The 23786-nt window shown below is 37.0% G+C and overlaps 1 protein-coding gene across 1 annotated transcript in view; it reads left to right on the top strand.

The window, feature by feature from the left end:
* Window positions 1–2710: 2710 nt before the first annotated feature.
* LOC140239849 (uncharacterized) overlaps window positions 2711–23786 on the top strand; it is an 88620-nt gene continuing 67544 nt past the window's right edge. The window contains exon 1 of the mRNA XM_072319672.1: window positions 2711–2792. Within this exon, the coding sequence (XP_072175773.1) occupies window positions 2711–2792 (82 nt within the window). The remainder of the gene's footprint in view (window positions 2793–23786) is intronic.

The raw sequence follows: 23786 nt of genomic DNA, 5'->3' as shown, positions 1-23786 counted from the left end.
ACGCGGACGACACTCAAATTTACATAACTATGTCACCTGGCGATAGGATTGCTGCTGTTAACTCACTGAGAGAATGTCTCAACGACATCAAAGCCTGGTCCACTGCCAACAGACTCCGTCTGAACGAAGACAAGTCTGAACTCATCCATTTCTCATCGCAGTTTAGGAGCCCAGATCCTCTATCAGATCTAACTACTCAGGATGGGGTTATAAAGGTCTCTGAATGTGTTAGAGACCTTGGCTTTACTTTGGACAAACACTTAACACCATATCACAAACATCTGTAAGTCTGCATTTTGGGGTATTTTCAAAATAGGGAAGATCAGGCGTCTGCTTGATCAATCATCAGCTGAGCGGCTCGTCCATGCCTTCGTCTCCTCTTATCTGGACTACTGCAACTCCCTCCTTGCCGGCCTCCCTCTTTCTCACATATCCCCTCTCCAACGTATCCAAAATTCAGCCGCTAGATTAGTCTCCCTTAGTAGGAGACATGACCATATAACTCCTGTTCTCCGCTCACTCCATTGGCTACCGGTCCATTCCCGTATTACTTTCAAGATCCTACTTCTGACGAACAAAATCACACGTAAGCTTGCACCCACATATCTTCAAAACCTAGTCTCTCTTTGTTCCTCCTCTTCTGCCAGACCCCTCCGTTCATCTTCCTCTCTCCAATTACTTCATGGCCCACGTACAAAAACCCGTTTTGGTGACCGAACCTTCTCTTCCATTGCTCCCACCCTTTGGAATAAACTCCCTCTTTATATTCAGAATGCCTCATCTGTTGAATCATTTAAAAACTCTTCTCAAAACTCATCTGTTTAATCAGTTGTATTTTTTCTCTTTTTTCCTGGAGGCACACACAGTCAGTTATTAACTATTGTATCACTGTATCATATTAACTATTGTATCACTGTATCATAATGTTTTTTTTTTTCTTCTTTTGTTTTTCTTCCTTTGTTACTGGTGATATGCTGGTTTTGGTAATGTTATTGTGTTTTCTAGTCTTTTTGTATGAATAGTACAAGTGCGTTTAGAAACGCCAGTATGAAGCGCCATACAAATGCATTATTATTATTATTATTATTATTATTATCATTATTATTATTATTATTATTATTATTATTATTGTAATAACGTAGTGCATCTACAGATATCGGCAATTGTGGTAATGCTTTAAACGCCAATTCCCGACAATTCCACTGTGTTTTATGCAGCCTACATATTTCGGTCAATGCCTGTTTTTCTTTTTGTAACCCTCATGCAAATACAGATCAATGCAAAATTCTACTGGAAAATGTACATTGTTTGTGAACTTTCAAGTTTTTATACATTTAACTATCCTTTTTCATGAAAGCTAGATTACATACACCATAATCTGGAATTGCCGTGACACATGAAAACATAAAAGTTGTTTAAGTTGCATTTTCCCTGGGTGTCTTCTTTCTTCTTCGCAGATACAACTAAGAGCTTCAAAGTAACGGGGGAACCTGTTACCATAATCAATTAGACCAGGAGACTTCAATTGGTATCAACTGGTACGGAATGGTACTTGAACTGGTATCAACTGGTACCAGTAAGACTTCAACTGGCAGGAACGGTTACCAACTGGTAAAGTATACTCGAACTGGTATCAACTAGCCACCAGTAGACTTTTACTGGTTTCAACTGGTAAGCAGTGCAACTTCAACTGGTATAAAACTGGTACCAGTATGATTAAGCTGGTATCAACTGGTACCAGTACCTCTTCAACTGGTATCAAGTGGTTTCAATTAGAATTGCTTATTTTATTACTGGATAGTTGGAGTTGCCTTCTGGTTTCAACTGGTACCAGCTGAAACAGTTAAGACCAGTTGAAACAAGTAAAGACCAGTTGAAGATGCTTACTGGTTTTTACTGGTTTCTACTGGTTTTTCGACCTGGGGATGTACTCTTGTACAGATCATGGCCCTATCGTTCCAACTTCCACCAGCTTCCGCATGAGTTAACACGTAGTTCAATGCAATTGAAGGTCTACATAATTCCATTCGCCGTCGAGCGAGATGATTTTCCACAATCGACGAGCACACGACAATAGTTGAGTACTACCCCATTTTTACGTCAGACGTATGATATGCGCCCCGATTGGGAGTGGTTTGTGTCGAGACGTAAACAAACGAGCTTTGACGTGCTGCGATGTGCTCACTTTTCAGCGTTCTTTTAAAAAGCAGACCAGCCATTGGTTAACTGCATTATTCAACAGAACGTTGTAGGGTAAGCTACATTGATAATGAACCCGAGGATTCTTTTGCCTTCAGACAATTTTGTTGGTTGCAAGTGATATAAACACAAATAAGTTTCAACTGACTGAATGAACCAACAACCATTCTGAATAGTTGGTGCAAGTCAATATTCACGCGTAAACACGAACATCAAATTTCATTTCATTTTACTCTGGAAAAAGGGCTGGGTAGCCCTTTTCAGCTGGGCTAGCGAGTCTCCCATAGTTCCAGATGGGTGTGAGGCGGACCACTTCTCCCTGCTCTTTGCTATGTAAAGCGGGATTTTTGGCTTTGGTGCCCGAGTTTTGACTTGCTCACACATGGGAGCCCAATTTATTGTACTGTCAGAAGGACAAACATTTTTTACCTCGTGCTAGAGGAGACGGTATATTTACACACAACTTGGGAATTTACACCACGAGATTGTAGCACTCACATGCAGGATCACAATGTCTTTACGGATGGTTTTGATAGCGTGTTCGGTTTCCAGTATATTCATCAACTGCCCAGTCCCAGTTTTAACAGCTGAAGGTGAGTATCATGTAAATCGACCTCTTTTTTCCTGAAAACTGGAAGAGTTATTTACAAATGGTGTCACTGCTGGCTATGGGTTACACTCTTGCACTTTTGCCAGGTGGAACGTTATCTATTGGAATAAAACTGAAGCAAAAGTGTTATCATACACTTTATACATGAAAAACAATTTAACGTGATAATTATGAGACATAATAAAGTGATATTAATACACACACAAAAAAAAAAAAGGTTGACATGTTTCCAAGCATTACACTTTAAATGTTCCTTGAACCCTGAACCATGAATTACTTGTTGGTGATCTATTTGCCAATAGTGGGGAATGAAGGGTATGGAGTAGTTCAGTAATGTTTGTTACTGCATTGTATTGATATTGTGTTATTTTGTGTATGAAAATGTTTTGTAATTTTGGAAATGAATAAATGAAATGAAATGAAATGTCTTGTGGGGATTATCCATGAATAGATTTAAAGATAATGGTTAATATTTTAGGCTGAATTCTTCGCGTATTCTAAGCAGGGGTCGAAATTGAGCTAAAGGGGGAAGTTGGTGCATTTACATGTCATGTATAGAAGTCTGAAAGCTTTGTTCTGCGAGGATTGAAGACGACTCAAATTCTCATTTGTGATGCCATTGAGGACGGATTTGCAATAGCCTATAGCGACATGTAACTAAGGCCCTAACAGCAGTGAGTCATGTGTCTGTTTAATATAACGCCTAACTCTCCTCAAATTCCAGACATCGTAATTCAAAGACCTACATATTTGAGGTACATACCCGTCCACATTCATAAACCGCAACAAAATTCCGTTCTAAATAAAGACGGAAGCATCCACGAGCCGTGTACTCAAGTTGCTTCGTATATTTTGCTAATTTAAAAACATATTAAAGTAAAACATACAAAGATTTATCCTTTTTCCTGACTTGCAAACACCCTTTTCTGCCCAATATTGATACAACGAAGGGTTATGTTCTATGCCCCAACATGATATTTAGCCAATGAATTGAAATTTCGAGGGGGTCGCAAAATCTTCAAACATCTTAGCTCACTGAAGTGCCACTTAAATTCGCATAAGTGTTAAACTGCAATCCCTCTTTATTCTTCTGCTGTAACTTTAAGTTTTCATAATTTCAGAGTCTATATCATTGTAATGTAATAACAGAAACGTGAACAGAAACGTATTTTGTCAGAAGTTTGAAATAGAAAGTGAAGCACAAAGACCAGCAACAGTATGATTCAGACTTGTCCAGAAACAATAATTGCCAAATGCTTTAAAGCACATGATTGATAAGCCGCACTGTAATTTTTTTTTCCTCGGGTGGATATGGTAACCCACACATTATATCAAAATGTATCGTCTATTCAGAGCGGGATCCCTTTAATTGACAATATTATCAACCAAACTACACAATGAAAACTAGCGAACGCATGATGTTATATGTAGATGTATATATTGTGTGTTTGTTTGATTGATTTCTTTTTCTTCCAACATAGTTTCATACATTAATCAAGAATCTTTTCAACAATATCACATAAAATATCAGTATACAGATTACAATTATACATGATTCGAAGAAAGCAAATAAGTGCGTAAGTTAATTTCATAACAAAATATATATCGTATTACCTAATTTGCAAATATTTACCTAAAAATAATGCAGAAGAAGGACTGCCATCATCAGCAGATGATTGAACACGTAGCAGTCCGGGAAAAGTAGGTCTTAATGGATCAGCAGAATTGGGAAGAGTTGAACATACTAATGCATTCTGTTTTATATTCAAGTGCACAGATACGAAAAAAGATATGGCAAATTATTGAAAATGGTAAGAATGTGATGGTGAGAAAATAAAACTTGGTAATAAAAATGAAATGATGGCTGTGATTATCAAGGTAAGAATGTAATGTAGATAAATAAAATGGTAGGCACTGAAACAATGTGTATAATTTCTGTAGTTTTATATCAAATTCACAGAAAAAATCTAACCAAACTAAATAAAATCCATAATATTTAGATTTTATATTCAAAGATTGTAGTCTGACAGTAACATTATAGTTTTAATTTATCCTTTAAAAACAACGTTTCACATAAGTTAACATAATCTGGAAGTGTATTCTAGGTCTGGTCCATTATGTCTTATGGATTTTTGTGCAATTAATAACTTGGGATTTGCTTTTAAAAGGAATGAACATTTAACAAATTACGAGTGAGATATAACAATGAACAGTTTCATTCAATTTGAAAAAATCGGGAAAAGAGTAACTTGTTCAAATGTTTAGACATAGAGATTTAAATTTGAAATGTATTTATGTCAACTATGTTCAATGTTTGTAATTTTATTTAAAGAGCGAATTTGTGTGGGCTAAATATTGTGAACCAGTACAGATGCGAATGACATTCTTTTGCAGTAAATGAATAGAGTTCAGTTTAGTCTTCGCACTTGTAGCTCACACTAGATTAAAGTACAGAGTATACGGTACGATAAGGGAATTGTAAAACATCAAAAGGGTATGTTCAGGAAGATAACTTTAAGTCTCACAAAGAAAACCTATATATCTGGAAATACAGGTTGTAAAATTCCGTATGTGATCATTGCAAATAAGGCTTTCATTGATGAGGTACATAATAGCTCATTATACACAAAACCAATTGAGTAAATTTTCATATACTTAAAAATGAATATTAATTGATACATTTAGAATTTTTTTTTATCAAGTGTTGACACTAACAAATCTACATCATCATGCGAATAAAAAGATATTGATATCGTCTGCTTAAAGTATTTTTTTTTTGGTAAAATAAACCACGAATTAACGTCGTCATTCATAGTTTATATAACAAGAAAGGAAAGGGTCATAATATTAAGCTCTGGGGCACGTTACATTTGATCTCTAAGAAATTGGATAGCATGTTATTGTGAATAACATATTGTTTTCTACATGATAAACAATCCCTAAACCACGAGAAAGCAGCTCCGCGACCATCATAAAATTATCACTTTTTTAAAGTAAGATATCGTTTTGTAACGAATCAATTGGTTTCAGATAAATCCATTAGGATCCCTATAAAATGTCTTTATTTGCATTGCGTTTGAAATTTTGTCATATATTTATAACTGGACCAAAGCTTAATCTGTGGAATAACTCTTTCGAAAACCATATTGATTGAAATTAACAACTTTATGATTATGCAAAAAAAAAAATAATCATTTAACCTAATGTCATATACATTTTTTTCTAGAGTTTAGGATATATGAGGAAAAGAAATAGGTCTATAATTTACTTATTTAACAAGGATCGTCTTTGTTAAAAACCTGGGTTTACCTTTGCAATTTTTAAAGAATTGGGAAATTTTCCAGAAAATATGGAGAGAATGAAAATGTGACTTAATGGATAAACAATTTGATGCATAATATATCTAAGAACTGATGTGCTTATTCTTTCACAGCTCTTTGCCGTATTGAAATTCATTTTATTTTTCATTGATTAATTCTATAGGATTTGTAGGGTTTAAAACTAACGATGAAGAGTTAAGTTCTGGGAGAAATGTTTAAAAAAATTCATTTACAAAATCAAGTTTATTTGAAGCCTATAGGACCAAAACTAATAAAAAAACGAATTTAATCTATCAGAGTTATATATTTTCGGTGGGTGACGTAGTTAATTCATTAAGGTATATCATATCTTTTTTTCTAAAATTAAATCAGTGGGATCATTTATAAAAATCTTCTAAAGCCAATTCATTCTATAAAGTATAGAGCGCAAAATCAATTTTGTTATATATGACACCCTCCCATGTTTATAAACTTTATAACTGGACAATTTTTATCGTAATGATATTGTATTGTTTACTTAAAACTTCACACAAAATATTCATATCAAACTCAATGTAATTATGAAACCATCAACAGTTGTTCAGATGCCAAATCTTGTATAAAGGTTTCAACATTTCGAGGTGTTTCCTTTCGAAATATTACAAGTTTAATTTTTTTTTTCTATGAATGGGTCATTACAACATATAGTACTTATTGGAAAATTATATTATAATATTATCTATCAAAGTCAATGAAATACCGTTTATTCTTGCTGTCTTTTTTTTTTAATTTATAGATAACAAACATTTGAATGCATCAAATAAAGAAACTATTGAAAATTTCTTATCACTATCAAATTTTGATAACAAATTAACATTAAAATCGCCCATTAGATATAATTGCTTATTTTCAGGTGAAAAACACAGCATAACGTTTTTCAAATATTCTTCAAAAAGTTACTCATTATGACTATTAGGGAGTCTATAAATCAAACCCATAGTCGTATTTTTTCAACTGATCTATTTCTACAAATAAAACTTCACATTCTTCAAATTAAATATCAGCTCTTACTTTGTATTGCAGGTTTTTATGAATTGAAACTGCTACGCCTCCTCCTCTAATTCCTTCACGGTCTGCTCTAAACTTATGATTTTTTTTTTGATTTGATGGATTTGCTGAAGTAGAGTGTTACCAAATTTCTGTGATACCAATAATTGGGAAAGGAATATTATCTACGGTATAAAGAACGCTTTCAAAAGATCCAAAATTCTTATCTAAACTCCTAGAGTTTGCATGTAACGAAATAAAATTCTTCGAGATTCTAAAATTCGCAACAAATTCCGTAATTGTATAATAATTATTGTCAGAAGTTAAAGTGTTTTACTCTAAACAGGATGGCTGCTTTAAATCCATCAACTGTATCAAAAAATCATTGCACTCTTAATTGAATTTAATGTTAGGTTAAGAAGATAATGACGATGAAATTGGGTATGAGAAGAAAAAAATGAGATAATAACAATAAGGAAAAAGAGGGAAATAACAACAAATTCGTCACTAGACACATCCATGAGCATCTGAACTTCTCAACCACTTAACCCTATAAAGCCCAAGGGGGCACATTGTGCCCCCTACCATATTTTCATTTGCAACTACTCCTACATCCTTTTCCCGATTTCAACCAAATTTGGTTACTGTTTCTAAAATCTTATTGCGAACATTTTGATATATAATTTAGCTATGTCTGATATTGCTGGTTGCCAGATGCTCGTCAGATTTTGCATGATTTTCTGTTCCTATTCCAGTTAACAATATAATAATGTATGAAATTTTCTTGGCTGTAATTTGCTGAAGGACTAAAATGTGAAGTGATTATGGTTGTGAGTTATCTTATCTCTTACATGGCATAGGTATCAAACAATAGATATAATAGAAATAATTGAAAACACATCATTTTCCAATACCATATTATTTTGTGTTATCTTCACACAAGCTTTGCCTGTAATATCATTTGTTTTTCATTTTATCAATCTACATACTCAAACTTTCAATATTTTGGAAAATGTGATACCAATATAATCAGTACCCATTCCAAGTAATACATCATATGTTTCATATATTTCTTTATATTGCAGTGAATAGCGCCCCTATATGTTGACCTTGAGAAATTTTAACCATAACAAACAGTGAAGGTTGACTTGCTTTTCCTTTATGGTAAATATAAAAATGATTAATATGAAATAAAAACATAATATACTTGGGATAAGGAAATATAAAGAAAACACATGATTTAAGCATATTTCCTATGTATTTCTTTATATTTTGGTAAATAGCGCCCTCAGTGGATAACCTTGAGAAATTTCAAATGCTGGGTCATGTAGAGTATGAGTTGTTCTACTCATGTACCAAATATGACGGTCATACATCATATAATAAAGAAGTTATATAAGGGTTCAATGTGCCCACCCCCACCCCCCTTGGGCCTGGAAGGGGTCAAAATAGCTTGGGCTTTATAAGGTTAAAGGTCTTATTTTTCACAGTGTTTATTCCTATTCCTAACTCACATTTAAGAACTAATTTAAAGCACTAATGCTGGGGGTTTTTTCATCTGCAAATGGTAAATTATGCCTTTAATGTCAAAATAAGGACCCAGTTATCTGTTGGATTTTTTTTTTAGTTAATTTTTTTTTTTTGTGGTAGGATTAGTCCAGGCTAGAAGGCACTCAACCTTGTTTTTTGATATATACAATGTTTTTTGATGGTTTCTTGTCAATTCGAGGGTGCTGATTCCAAATCCGATTAATGCCACTCGCGTAACCTTGAGCATTTTCGGCAAAATGCAAAAATTCAAAATGGCCGCCTGATATGCTAATTCGGCCGTGATAAACACAATAATGTACATCATATGATAAATTATTCCACCAAACTTTGTACATTTCTGTTCCTAGACTTACTCCATCTGCATTCGCAAGAGAATTTTCATTTCATATAAGTTCATAGTATTTAAAGCTCATTTTTTATTCAAAATGGCCGCCATTCCTATGCTTATGTACTATATGAATGGCAAAACATATGCATGGAAATATAGAACAAATTTACTGTATTTCCAGTCCCGTACCTGCGCTGTCATGAAGTGTTGCATGTGTAATACAAATATGTTGGGTGTCACTTACAATATAGAGGGGCTACATGTATATTTGAGCATTTAATATTCATTAACCTTACGATGTTTAACACAATTTCTTATATATTTCATTTTGTCTCAACAACAGCTATAAGTTCACTAAACGTCTCGCAAGAAATCAATATACCATCATATTCTACATGGAGGTTGAATATAAAATTTTATACTAGCACAATATATTAAGAAGAATAGATGCATGGTATTTATCAAATCATTTTGAAAATGGAGGGAAGCTAGAAAGCAAAGCTTCTAATATGCATTCCCATAAAACCATATCAACAAAGTACAGAAAAATCCTACACAGTAAGTGCAGAGATACATGGTTGCAGACAAAAACACATCGGACATTAATGACGTAACTAAAAACCCTTTCAATGTATTTTTTTTTCCAGCAAGGAGTTGGGGGGGGGGGGATGGGAGGGAGGAGTCCTGAGGCGAGTTTGAAATGGATCATAACCTCCATCACTTTGATATGATATAATTTAGAAGTACCGCCTTGATATTATCGAGCAAACTTGATTTTTCTTCTTGAATTAAAACAACAAAAACTGGTGAAGGCCTAAACGAAACTGTCCAAACGCAATACCATACAAACTATTCATTAAACATCAACCAAGGAGCAATGTGAGATACCTCTTTCAGTTCTCTCACAGTTCCCAGGTGTTGATAATATACACTTTGACATCATGATCTCATTCAGTCTTGTCTTAAAACTAAAACTGTTATTTTTATTATCTTTAAAGAACCCTTTAATTGGATGTTTGGCAGAAGGCGACATCAGCCCCCAAATTTGCAGAATCCTCAGGCTACAGATGTATATATTAGTCCTGCAATTGCTTTAATTGCAACCACATCTGGTGATGTTCAGCACTTCCTTAGAGGTCAGAGGACGATTATTTGCCATAGAAACAGAATGAAGACATGAAGACTTGCTTGATCACCACCCGTTGAAGACCTATGGCTTTGTTGCCAGGCCAGAGACAGTTGTAGGTAACTTGGGTGGTATCAGAGATGACATCCGACCAGCATCTGCACCAACCTGTTTTGGGGTCAAAGCTTTCAAGTTACGGGAGGGAAATCTAGGCTTGTGGGATTTCAGACGCATTGATGGTAGGTTGTTCAAGGGGGCATGTCATGGAGCGTTTGGTCAGATCTTTTCTTTTTGACAAACTGTTATAAGCTACTAAAATTCCTGCATCTGATTGGCTGAGAGCAACTTTGTCAGACAAATTTGTCAGACAAAACGCTTCATGAAATGCCCCCATGCTATCGTGTTTAGAAAGTCAGGGTATGCGTTGACGGCACTGGTGACACTTGCCATCCTTTCCTTCCAGCGTGAGGGAGAGTGATCGAGTGCCAGTGAAGGAGGGTAGACTTCCTTAGCCTATGCTTGGAAGGCTTGCCACAGAGGGCTACCTTGAACATAGCGTTGGTAAGATGGAAGGCATGGGTCTGATGATAATCTTATGAAGGTTGGGGCAAAGTTTCCAGAAGGTGAAGTACTCCTCTATTGTCTTCAGATGGGTCAGTACTCGGCTGATGTCATCCAAGGACTTTCTATGAGACGTAAAGTCAAGATCATCTGCAAACTTCCTACGTGAAGTGAATGTTATGTCACCATGTAAAAAAGAGCTCTAGTGGAGTTAGTTTACAGCCACCATTAAGGAGGCCATCATTCAGAGTCCTAACACAGCTGGTCTAGTTACCTACATGTAGAGCAATCCTGAATCTGCAAGTGCTGAAGATTTAAGACAAGCCGTGTGAAGTTGTTATAACACTGCTTTCAGAATGAGGCAGCACTGTACAGATCTCAGAGTCTCCCTTGACATCATAATTATACGCAAACACATTCACTCCGAAAAAAAGACGGTGGTAAAATTCATCTACCATATATAATTCATTTGGGTTAACATGAAAAACTTTTGGGCATTGTTTTCATGTCAAAGATTTGACGACAGGAATTGAGGTGGTCCCTTTTTTCCACTTTCCCCTGCCTCATGTTCCTTCTCGGATGAAGGGACTGAAAAGTGTGTATGATATCGCTTTTAGATAATGTAGAACAGGACAGGTAATTGGAAATTTTATTTGTGTTATCATTTAGGATTCAGCCTTTTAATTCAGTAAATCAGAGTGAATATTATGATGTTGAACATCTCAAGGCAAGTAGGTATCAAATGTTCATAATATGTAATGTTTCCTGATAAACAATTTTGATGTTGGCGTCAATTCAAGCTTTGGTGGACTTTTCCAAATTCCTAGGGAAAAAATCAGATTTAGGTAGCAAATTTGGATGTTTGCATAAAAAAAAACAGTTTTTGTTACTAACAACCTTCTGATTTATAATTAGCACACAAATTGATAAACAGCGTACCTGAGTGACAGAAATAAAAGAAAATTTGTTTATTTCCATGTACACTTTACCGTTCATATTGTGCAAGGGTATGTGAGTGGGATCCATTTTGAAGTTTTGTATAAAGAAGAATACAATAAACCTAAAAACAATAATTTTTTTGTTTCTTTGCTTGTTTTGCTAGTGGCACTCATCAGATTTGCATTGCACATGCAAAACTTGATAAAAGCGTAGGTATGTGACTGAAAATTCGTCTTCTATTTCTATGCATATTTTTTGCCATTCATATAGTACATGAGTATAGGAGTGGCGGCCATTTTGAATTGAAAATAAGCTTGAAATATTAAATGTACCTCTTCAAATGAAAAATGTCGTGCATGTACGAGTAGAATTACTCAAGGAACAAAAATTTTAAAAACTTTGATGGAATAATTGGTCATAAAATTGAAATAACTGGGATTATAATGACCAAATTAGCACATCTGGCGGCCATTTTGGATTTTTGCATTTTGTTGAAAATGCTCAAGGTTACGCGAGTGGCATCAATCGGATTTGGAATCAGCACCCTCGAATTGACAAGAAACCATCAAAACACATTGTATATATCAAAAAACAAGGTTAGGTGCACTTTCTATGGAGCCTAGCCTGGACTAGATCCCTTATCAAAAGTAACCAATCCTTTTACCTCGGGAATTTGTAATCAATTCAACTAATTTCAGTGTACGTAGACTATCTTGATGATTCATGCCTCCTTTTCCTCACGCATGACCACAGTGTGTAAATCCTACCAAATAAAAATTGTAAATAAAAATACACGAAGTTGTGAAACGTTATCTTTTACTGTAGTAGTGTTAATTAGTTTCATGTCAACTTTCCAAACATTTCGTTGCTGTAATTGTATACACGTATACATACATATATGTGTCACAATTTTGAACGATATACAATTGAGTAAAAACAACGCAAAATTTAAAAAGTAGAAATTCTCCAAATCATTTATCTTACCTAAAAGAATATAATTCAAGCTTTTAATATGAACCCAATTATACTAGGATTTTCTCAGAGGAACACGTTTTTATTCACCGCGGAAGTTTACCATGTCCAGAGCAGCGAATGTCCGTGAGGAATAGTACTGCACATACATTTGAATACCATCTAATATATCTTGCAACGATCTGATTCAGTTCAAAATCGTAACGAAATATCTTAAGGGACATGTGTATGTGTTGGCAGAATATTAAACTTGTACTCTTAACCTGTACGTAATGGTAGATAACTGATGATTTAACCAAATTCGTCATTTCTGTTGAAATATTACTCTTCCGCTAAACACTTTCTCCAATTTACGCGCATTCTATAGAAACTCAATATTTGGACCTGTTATTTCACCATCCCATACTTTAATCCTTACTCCCCAAAAATAAGATACTTTTTAAAGATGTACTAGTATCTGATCTAGGCAGTCTCTATAACCCAACAAACATAACATAGTTTTCATCACGGAGGTTCGCATATAGCTCACGGACGTTCGGAACAAACAAGACATTGAACAATGCAGTTCTCTTGAGTTGGAAACGCATTCTATTCACAACAAACAGCGATTCCATGTCGAGAACAAACTCCTCCGCAAAATCCTAAATAATTAATGCCAATTTTCAATTATAAAAGCTTGTTTGTCTTTCCATGCTGAGGAATCAAAGAAAACACTTTTTCCATCTCTCGTAAATGAACGTAGAAACATACGTGTAATCTCAGTGACGTAGTCCATCCTTGAGAACGAATATATTTATCAAAATTTCGTAATCACGAAGTAAAGATTCTGGTCCTAAATTTGTTATCTAAAGTCTACAACGCAAAATTAACGAACATGACCACAGCTAAATATTGAAATATTGAAAGAATTGACATAGAAAAAAAATGTGCTCCGTTATCGAAATACGAAGTTAGGCTGGGGAGGGCAAACGAATACGTTTCAATGTTTATATGAAGAAATCCCTCTGCGTTTGCTCCTTGTGTTACACACTGTTACCGAGGAGCATTTGTGTTATTATATTAGTCAGAAATAATACAAAGTCCGATACTCCGATGTTTCGTCATAACAAGACACAGTAAGTCCATATAACTTGGATGGATGTTTGTGACTTCGAAATTGTACAATGTTGTTCGTTATAACAAACATTTTGTAGCGCTTCATTTCGGAGGCTCGTTATTCATATGGTTTGTCAATCTGAAATTGACTAAGGTTCGTATAATCATGAAGCTCTTTTAGTCGGTAAATGATAGGAATCTCTGAAAGTTACTCCAAAGGTTTTTTTAATTGGAACATGAAAAATCAGGTTCGTTTATCCAAGTGTGGAGAAACAAATTAACAACCAAATCCCCCAGATTTCAAAACCTCAAAATAATCGTTTTCAGCTAGAGGAATATCAAGCCCATTCCACTTTTAGAAGAACGGACCTAAAGAATAGTGAACCTTGATATTTAATTTTCGGATTAACAAACTTTCGGAATAAGAACATTTTTAATAAGAAGCCCCCTGAATTAACTACGAACCTTTTTTTTTTCATTTTCGGAATAACAAACCTTTAGACATTCGGAGTAACGAATCCTTGGAAGAGCGAACGTATCAAAGTGCGACCTTAAACCTTTTTCTAAATCATCAATTTTTTAACATGTGTTTTCCAAGTAAGCACAAAAGCACAAACAACTTGACGATCTCTCTGTCTCTTAAATGTAAAGTTAAAAAAAAAATCTGGGACAGAATTGCAAATTAACATTGCTTTTCATTGATGAGTATAAAAAACACCATGTCATGATAAGTGGAGGATTTGCGTGTTTTCATCAGACAATAATTGTATACTGCATTATTTTTGTTCGCTTATGACGACATTTCGATAAATAAATGATAAACAACCAAAAAAAAAAAAAAAAGCCCCTCCAGATGAATTCGGTATAACGGGAGTGCACTGGCATTTCTTTTCTCTGTGTGTTGGAGCTCGATCATTTTTCTGTTTCTTATCATTTTCATTCAACTGCTTCCACGTCCATTTGAAACTTTTACGCTTCTCCTTGACACATCCCCATTACAGACTTGTTCCGTAATTTCATCCTTTTTGTTATAATATATTCTGAATGTGACTGCGTAGCACTTTTCGGATTTGCTTTGTTTGGGGTTTTTTCTGTTTGGTCGCAACATGTTCAGGCTACTTAGGGAATGAGAGAAAATCGTTGTGAAGAGAAAAATAAGAATGTATCAAGGCATAAAATATTGTGACAATTACAGCGAACGTCCGTGATGGAGACCAAAACTGGATGTGTTCTGTTTGAGATGGCAGCTACCGTTATACTCAAAAGATATACACGGGGAGCATCTGTCACTAAAAAGTGGCACTGTTCCTCTATCTCCTACCATGTAATCCATGGACATATTCTACCAACAAACATCCGTGAGCAAAACGTTTTCCTTTTGTTATTACAGGTAAATTGAATGCTGAACGTTATTCACTTTTGGGTATGAGAGACTCAGTGATTTGGTAATATTTTCATGTGACATTAACTTAATGAACAGTGATATATTTGCAGTTATCAGAAATTTCCTTTCTCGGACCTAACGTCCGTGAGCGAAACGTTCAGAACCTATATCAGTGCAAATTGTCTCCAAAACCTCATCAGAAAGAAATTTAAATGCACAGAAATTACAGATTACGCAAAATATTATTTTCCTATAACTTGGTTTTCAGTGTTTAGCTGTTTTTATATAATTAGAGCGGAAAACAAGCCTAAAATTGCAAGTAAATTTTGAGGTGTTTGCATGCATACATGCTTGGCACAGAGAATATCGGCGTTCGTCGTCACTTCGCCGTGTCAGTGCTGTGTCGATTTCACGCAGAAAGCAAAAAAAAAAAATAGTAAGAGTGAATGAATGAGTTCATCTATTACTGACCGGATAATAGAATAGATTATAAACAAACAAAGTCTAAACAATGCATATTATTATTATTGCTATACGAATGTATTGACATGTAAGCATAAACGTGTGTATATATATTATAAACAATGGTACGCAAATAGAAAGTAAGTGATTAACTTTTTATGTGCCACGTTCGCACGTCCGACTCAGTCGATGGCATCTTCGACGTCGACGTCGACTTCGCATATTCTGCTCAAACGCACCAATCCACCGAATCCGATCGATAAATCGCCAAATGCCACGGTACAATGAAAGCGTTTCTCGCGCTTCCGTTCCCTTCACATATAGCTTGCATTTCATGTATATAGTGATTAACACCAAGAGGTGTTCTCTACTGGATTTGAGAGTAATTTCTAAGTTTCTGTCACTGTTTTGTGTGCAAAAGTCATGTCTTTGCAGTAATGTAGCTACTGGTCAGGTGAAAGAAAAACAATCAAAGATTTGTCATACAATGAATACACCAAAGCAAAGCTTAGCATTTTCTCTACATCTTTACTCACTATTTGCCCAGCTCAACAGAAATCTATAGAAGTTACAAATACTTGATAAACAGAATGTTTTCTCAAAGCATGAAACCGTCAGTGTCTCAGAATAATGTGGCACAAAGGAGGTTTCCACCATCACTCATGAAGAGTTAAAGGAAAGATCCTTTCCTTATGTGATGATGTATATATGTTCTTCATGATTATTTAAAAGTTTGTAATTCTATCATTTTCACTTTAAAACCCTCCAAAGATATATGCAGTTTGTAATTTCGAATTAGATGGCTTGAACGTCTTCTTTTGATACTACTAAATAAGTTGTTTGTTTGCAGTTTCTGTTGAAATAAAAATAAGCACATTCATTAGAAGAAAACACTAAGATATTGACTACACGTCGGCATTGCACATCAATACAAGGCTTTTAAAAGGAGAATCATGGGTGAATATGACAATGAGTAATACAGACTATAACATTTCTTGCGTCAGGTCTGTGATTTATCAAAAGAAATAATCATCCTGAGACTCCCCAAACAAAATTTATGGCAAACGGCAAAGATGTCAAATGCATAACAATTTCTTTGAAGTATTAAAAATAAATGAATTGTTTTGATATTAATTATAAAATCGAATGGGGGTATATGATTATACCGGGTGTCCCAAAAAGCGAAACGGTGGAATTTCAGTACCTTGCGTTCTAAAACTAATACATATTTTTTCACATCTTAAAAAAGAACATCTTCCGCGAAAGACAATGATACCAAAACCATTAAATTTGTTTCAGTACTTTTTGATTCTACGCCAATTTCTGTAAATGCAGTCATTTTACAAATTTCGCCGGATTTTTGGGACTTATGAGATAATTGGGTGCGACGAACGTTCCATACGGTGAATTGTGTTATCTAGTTGATCCATGTCAACAACACATACAGCTTTCACATTGGGCGCGCACACACACAAGCACACACACACTAACTTATATTTGGACTGGATATATCCTTTGATAAGTGCCTTTAAAGATATAGGGCCTAATTCTCCCACACAGGGGACTGACATCATTCGGTATTCTCCGTAAGAAATGGGGAAAAATTAAGTACCTCTATAGCCAAAGGATCTTGCTGCCGCGGAATGCAGTTCGAACTTCATATAATAATAATAGTAATAGTAATAACAATAATAGTAATAACAATGATAATGGTAATAATGATAATAACAATAATAATCACGATAATAACAATAACAACAATAATAATAATAATAGTGACCAGTTGTAAAGCGCACATGCCCACCTTCGCTGCTCATGGAGCTTCAAGAAAAAAAAACAAACAATATGCATGAAGCTAGCCCATGATCACTAGAGCCGTACCGACTTAAAAGTGGGAATTTCAAACCAGCTTTAGGTGAATGTGAAAACATTTTTTCAGTGAAATAGTGAAAAATTGATCACCATCACAAAAATAGACAAACTATGCAAGCTCTAAGTTTTTATTTGTATTTGCCAAACCGTTTTTGTCGATATTATGCAAATGTGTGAGCTAATGATTTCGTCACCTCCAACATTTACCATTTGTCGTGTACATGAAAAGCGAAAATTGAGGGAAACTTTTCACTGCTGCGATAACAGTGTAAAACATAACGTCATTCCTGGCCGAATAAACACACACAAGTGAAAGAAAGTGAATGTCATGCTATGTATATGAGTATCTGAATATAAGAACGACCCATGTCCATGGAAGGCCATTTCGAGTAAACATAAAGAAAAAACTTTAGATCTTTTTTATTTGTCCACTAATATTCTATTCAACTGTGATGGGAAGGCAACATTGTATATACAAATTAGAACATATATTATTGTGACGATTAACATTTACATTAATTGTGGAGAGGCCATTTTGTGTGATGGACTTGGGTCGTGAGAGATGAGAGAAGCGATGAGAGAGGGCGCTATAATATGAATGTAAATATGACCCAAGTCCTGAGAGAAAAACGCCGTGACGTCAGATAACGTCATATCCGTTGGTAGTCATGAGCTCATTCTTGATATCAGTGACACAGTCCTCCAAAAGACCTGTAGATCCGTCATCAAAGTTACACAAGGTAATCATTTTTCCTATTAAGCCATACCACTTAGCATGCTTTTCGCTTTCATGAAAGCACTTCATGTACATGTGTCGGTGTGAGAATACGTGTAGAAAACTATTTGTTATTGTCGTAGTGCTTGGAACAATGTTTAAAACATAGATGTCATACGATGTATGTATATATATATATATATATATAGTGTGAGTTGTGTGTCTTCAGCTAATGATGAACCCCTGGGTCGTCGCATCTTTTTGGAGTGTGTATGTAAACGAGAGTAAAGAGGCGGTAGACGTTGCTTAATCCTCACAAGTGATTTTACTCAAGCTTTCGGGCTTCCTGCCCTTTGTCAAGACTGGGGACAAGATACAAAACATGGATATCATATACAAATAGAAAATAATAATGATGATCAAAACAATAGTGGAACTGATAACTACAGTGAAAGAGGCAGAGACGGCAGGGAATAATTACATAGGTGGGAGTGTAGATATGCCTCAATCTTGCATAATACAACTTGCAGATATACAATCATACAAAAGCATTTACAAGTACAATGTACGTATGACTAAAATTCTGCATACACACAATGGATGGTCAAGAGGTGTGCGCACAAACACAAATGTGAAACTCCTCGCGTATGTCACAGCAGGCAACCATGTAAACAATAATGGCAATAAATGAAATCATAATAACAATTAAATTAAGGAGTGTATGTATGAATAAGCGGAACATAGGTACACACAAAAAGAGCACATAAGTAGCGTTCTTAACCGGGAATGGGTGTATAATAATGTGTTTAACAGCATTCAGGGTTACAAGATCTATAATTGTCACATGGGTTAAACCAGAGTCGGATATAATCACACATGCCACTTACTGATCTAGTATCTCAACCAATCTGTAGTGTTTACTCGAACACAACAACCCTCAGGACTTCACAACTTCAAAATATCGTTAACTTATATCTCATCAACTGAGTTGCACATTCGTGTACACGAATTTTGATTCTCAAATCCATACACAAGTACCTTATGGGATATCTCAGGTTTCTGATATGAACCTGCTGTGATATTGATACATCAATAACCACTCCGTCGCCCTTACTACTGTTACAACTGTTGCAAAACGTTGTTACACCACTTCTGCAACTCACCTTTTCACTTAGGGCGAGTATGGGACCTAGCTAACTAACATGGGCTAGCGTACTCATGTTTAACACGATTCGATAACACTTGTAACACTTCCTCCAAAAAAAAAGGGGGGGTAGAAATTATAATTGTACTTATACACACGGGTAATCGTTACTCCATTAACATTTATATACCACCACCACTTATGTGGTCCTAGTGGTACACATGAAGCGACTAAATATCCTCCTACTGATATATCATTAAATGTTTAACTTCTAAGTTATCTATGTTATCGAATAACAATAAAATATATATATTCACTCAACCTTCTCCAAATGCTACGAAAAGAGCATCACAATGGAGCATCAAATGCTCGAGCTCACTATACACGGTTCCTCAAACAAACTTCCAGGTACATCACTCACAATTTGCCATAGGAAGGCGTGTACGTGTAGGGGACATAAACTCATTAAGCTCTTGCTGAGCTAATAATCATTCGGGCTTCTTATCCCTTTATCTTGTCAGTCATGCCCACAAAAAAAAAAAAAAGAACACCTCACGGTCGCACCATATATGATGAAAAAAATATATTGTTGACGTGTATCCTAGGCACTAATGAACATCTCACTCCTCTCCAAATTGCAACGTGATGAGCCAACTCAAATATAATCGGGCGCATAACATCGCCAGGTAACTTGTTTGGCCACTGTTCCTAGTACCGTACATGAAATATCCAGTGTTCAATTGTCAGTGTACATCACAAATGTTGATGGACGCGAAAAAGCATACAGAAGTGTCGACAGGCGGATTGAAGAGCGTAGTTTTGCCAACGTTCAGCACATCCAGTGAACAGGTTTTCCACTGGCCGGTATATTAGTTGACAGCAGCCTTCACCGCATCTTGAATGGCATTGCCGACTTTGGGGCGAAGTGCCGAAACCCAGTTGCCATCTAAATTATCAAAGCAGTATTACGAAACCTTACATACTACGGGCAGCTGACTTTTTTTTTTTGTACATAAATCTTGATGCTTAAATACTCAATTTCGTATAATATCACGATGTAACATGTACTCTAAACAGTACACATCAATGTATCAATATTATTCATACCTAACTTCAATAATATCATGTTGTTATAACGCTGTTTTCACCATCACGTTAGTGATATTCAATATCACACGGCATACATGACAAATAATGCGTTTCATGTCACATCATTATTGTTCCTGTATAAAAAAACAACAACAAAGAAATACACAAATAACCGAGAGTACTTACCTTACTGCTGGTTGTATGGATAGTCGGATATTCTTCTCCGTGGAGAGGAAAAAGAACCCTGACTTCAAGTGGTCCAGACTGGCTTAAAAGGATTAATAACTGGCGAGGTTCTGCTACGACTCCTCCTTCGACCACATCCCTGCTCAGTCTGTCACACACTTAAAATATTCTTACCCTATCATGTACAAAACTACACAATGTACTACATAGAAACCCTGGACGGCTCGCCCGCGGAATCTGGCACCTGTGGAAATTTCACCCTTTTGTCGCATCGCTTCTGTCTCATCGCATTCCCCACACAGCTTTCTGCAGTGGGTTATAGAAAACACACTCGTCATTTTGTTACAACACAAATCGCGCTTCATCACATTTCAACGCACTTATGCTACACCAGCAATGGCAACTGTTCCTACTCTATTCACTGGTATATATTCTAATAAAATAGAAACAAAAAAAAAACCAAATACATTTCTCCTGTGGCATTTCACTCCCCCTTCAAGAAATGTATTTACACTTCCACTTTTTGTTTTCTTTTCACTGACTACATGCGGCTCAGGAGATCTGCTCCGACATTGTCGGTACCCTTGATCGCCTCCATCTTAAACCTATATGGTTGTAGGGCAAGCGCCCATCGCATGATTCGTCCATTGATCACCTTTGCACTTTGCATGTACGTGAGAGGGTGATGATCAGTTTCTAGCACGAACTCCTTGCCGTAGAGATATGGTTCAAGTTTTCTAACGGCCCACACAATTGCTAGACATTCGCGCTCGATGGTCGAATAATTTCTCTCCCTTGGTAGGAGTTTCCTGCTAATGTAGGCTACTGGGAACTTCGTATCCCCGTGGGCTTGGAGTAGGACCGCGCCCACACCGATCTCTGAGGCGTCTGTTCTCAACACAAACGGAAGGCTTAGGTCAGGCAGGTGGAGGATAGGTGCATTGTCAAGTTTGTTTTTGAGAGTGTTGAACGCAACCTCCTGAGGGACCCCCCATTCCAGTTTGTTTGGTTCCGCCTTTTTTGTTTTGTCTGTGAGGGGTGCCGCGATGGCTGCATAATTCGGGATGAACTTACGGTAGTAGTTCGTCATTCCCAACAAAGATCTGAGTTGTTTCTTGGTCTCTGGTCGACTTACCTTCATGATCGACTCCACCTTTCCTGGACGAGGTGAGACCTGGCCGAGTCCAACCACGTGACCGAGGAACTCGACCTGAGAATGACCTACTGAACACTTACTTGGCCTTGCGGTGAGGTTCGCGTCCCTCAGCCTCTGGAACAGTAGGCCCAGGGTGTCGAGGTGCTGTTCCCATGTGTCCGAATGTACAAGGATGTCATCAATGTAGTTGACAACTCCCTTCAGTCCACTGAGAAGGGTTCTCATCAGCCGGCTGAAGGTGGCCGGCGCGTTCACTAGGCCGAACGGCATTACCTTGAAATGATACAAACCATCAGGTGTTATGAATGCTGTTAGCTCTTTAGATTTCTCAGACATTGGGACCTGCCAATAACCTTTGCTAAGGTCGATTTTGGTGAAGAATTTGTCGGATGCTAGCCTAGTGAACAGCTCTTCTTGATCTGGTATTGGCTCTGAGTCGAACTTAGTCACCTTGTTAAGTCGTCGGAAATCCACACAGAAGCGGTTGCTTCCGTCTGGTTTTTCACCAAAACAATAGGCGAAGCGGTCGGACTATTTGAACGTTCAATAACCCCTAGTGACAGCATTGTCCTCACCTCTTCTTGAACCGTCTCTCTTAGGGCATGGGGAATTGGATAGGGTTTTGATCTTGGGATCTCCTTTACGGTGAGTTCGATGCCATGTTCACCAAGGGAGGTACGGCCAGGAATATCAGTGAAAATATCCTCATACTTTCCCCATGAGTTCACGTACCTGTGCTTGACTCGGGGTCAGGTCGTTGTTTACGTCCACATCACCCAGTGATTCTTTGGCCTCCATTGGGTAGGGCTGGAGTAGGGCTGAGTTTGACATCTCCGGAAGGAGGTTGGGGCTGGTCATCTCGTTGTCATCTGGTTCAAGAACAGCTGTGCACGCAACGTCAGCTGAGGGATCTGAAATGAGAAGGGAACTTTCTCGTTATACTTCTTGAGCAGGTTTATTATATGGAACACTTTTGACTTGCCCTTTACATCTATTCGATAGTCTGTGTCACTCACCTTGGCTGTTACCGCAAACGGACCCTTCCACTGGAGGAGCAACTTGTTCCTGTCCGTGGGGAGAAGAAGGAGGACTAAGTCCCCCACTTCCAGCTGTCTCTGTCGAGACTTTCTGTCGTAGTAGCGTTTATACCTAGATGCTGACCTTTGAAGTTGATCTCGGGCTGCATGACATGTCTCTTCGAGTCTGTTTCGCAGGTCGAACATGAATTGGCATGTTGTTTTGATCTCACCTGTCTCTATGTTCCCCGTCCAGAGTTCTCGAAGGATGGTCATTGGGCCCCTCACCTTCCTACCATATAAGAGTTCAAAGAGAGAGAAGCCTAAGCTATCCTGAGGTGATTCTCTAATGGCAAAGAGGAGTGGCTCAACATATCTATCCCAGTCAACGGGTCGTTCTGAACACATACGCTTGAGCATCTGTTTCAGGGTTCCATTAAACCGCTCCACTAGGCCGTTTGCGGCGGGATGGTAGGGTGAAGTGGTAATTTGCCTTACAGACAGGAGATTACTTACCTGCTTCATTACCTCAGAGGTAAACTGCAAACCCTGATCTGTTAGCATCTCTTTAGGAATCCCTACTCTAGTGAAAACACTGACAAGGGCCTTAGCAACTCTTTCTGTTTCTATGCTAGGCAGTGGAATGGCCTCGGGGTATCGCGTCGCATAGTCAATGATGGTGAGTATATACCTATTCTTGCGCTCAGTCATCGGGTGTATTGGGCCCACGATATCGACAGCAATGCGCTCAAAGGGTACTTCAATGAGGGGCATTCTTCCTAGAGGGGCTTTTGGAACCCTACCCTTGTGAAGTGTGCGTTGACAAACATCGCATGACCTACAATATCGCGAAACATCTCCAGTAATTCCTGGCCAGAAGAAGTTCTAGAGTATTTTGTCTAGGGTCTTCTTTGCGCCTTGGTGTCCTCCAAGCAGGGTTTCGTGAGCCGCTCTAATGACTTGGGCACGATAGGGCTTTGGGACTACGACTTGTGTGAAAAGAGTATCTGACTCGACTTTGGGTGAATGAAATTT

Source organism: Diadema setosum, chromosome 16 (assembly GCF_964275005.1).
Source record: "Diadema setosum chromosome 16, eeDiaSeto1, whole genome shotgun sequence".
NCBI lineage: Eukaryota > Metazoa > Echinodermata > Echinoidea > Diadematoida > Diadematidae > Diadema > Diadema setosum.
This window is presented reverse-complemented; position numbering and strand designations above follow the sequence as displayed.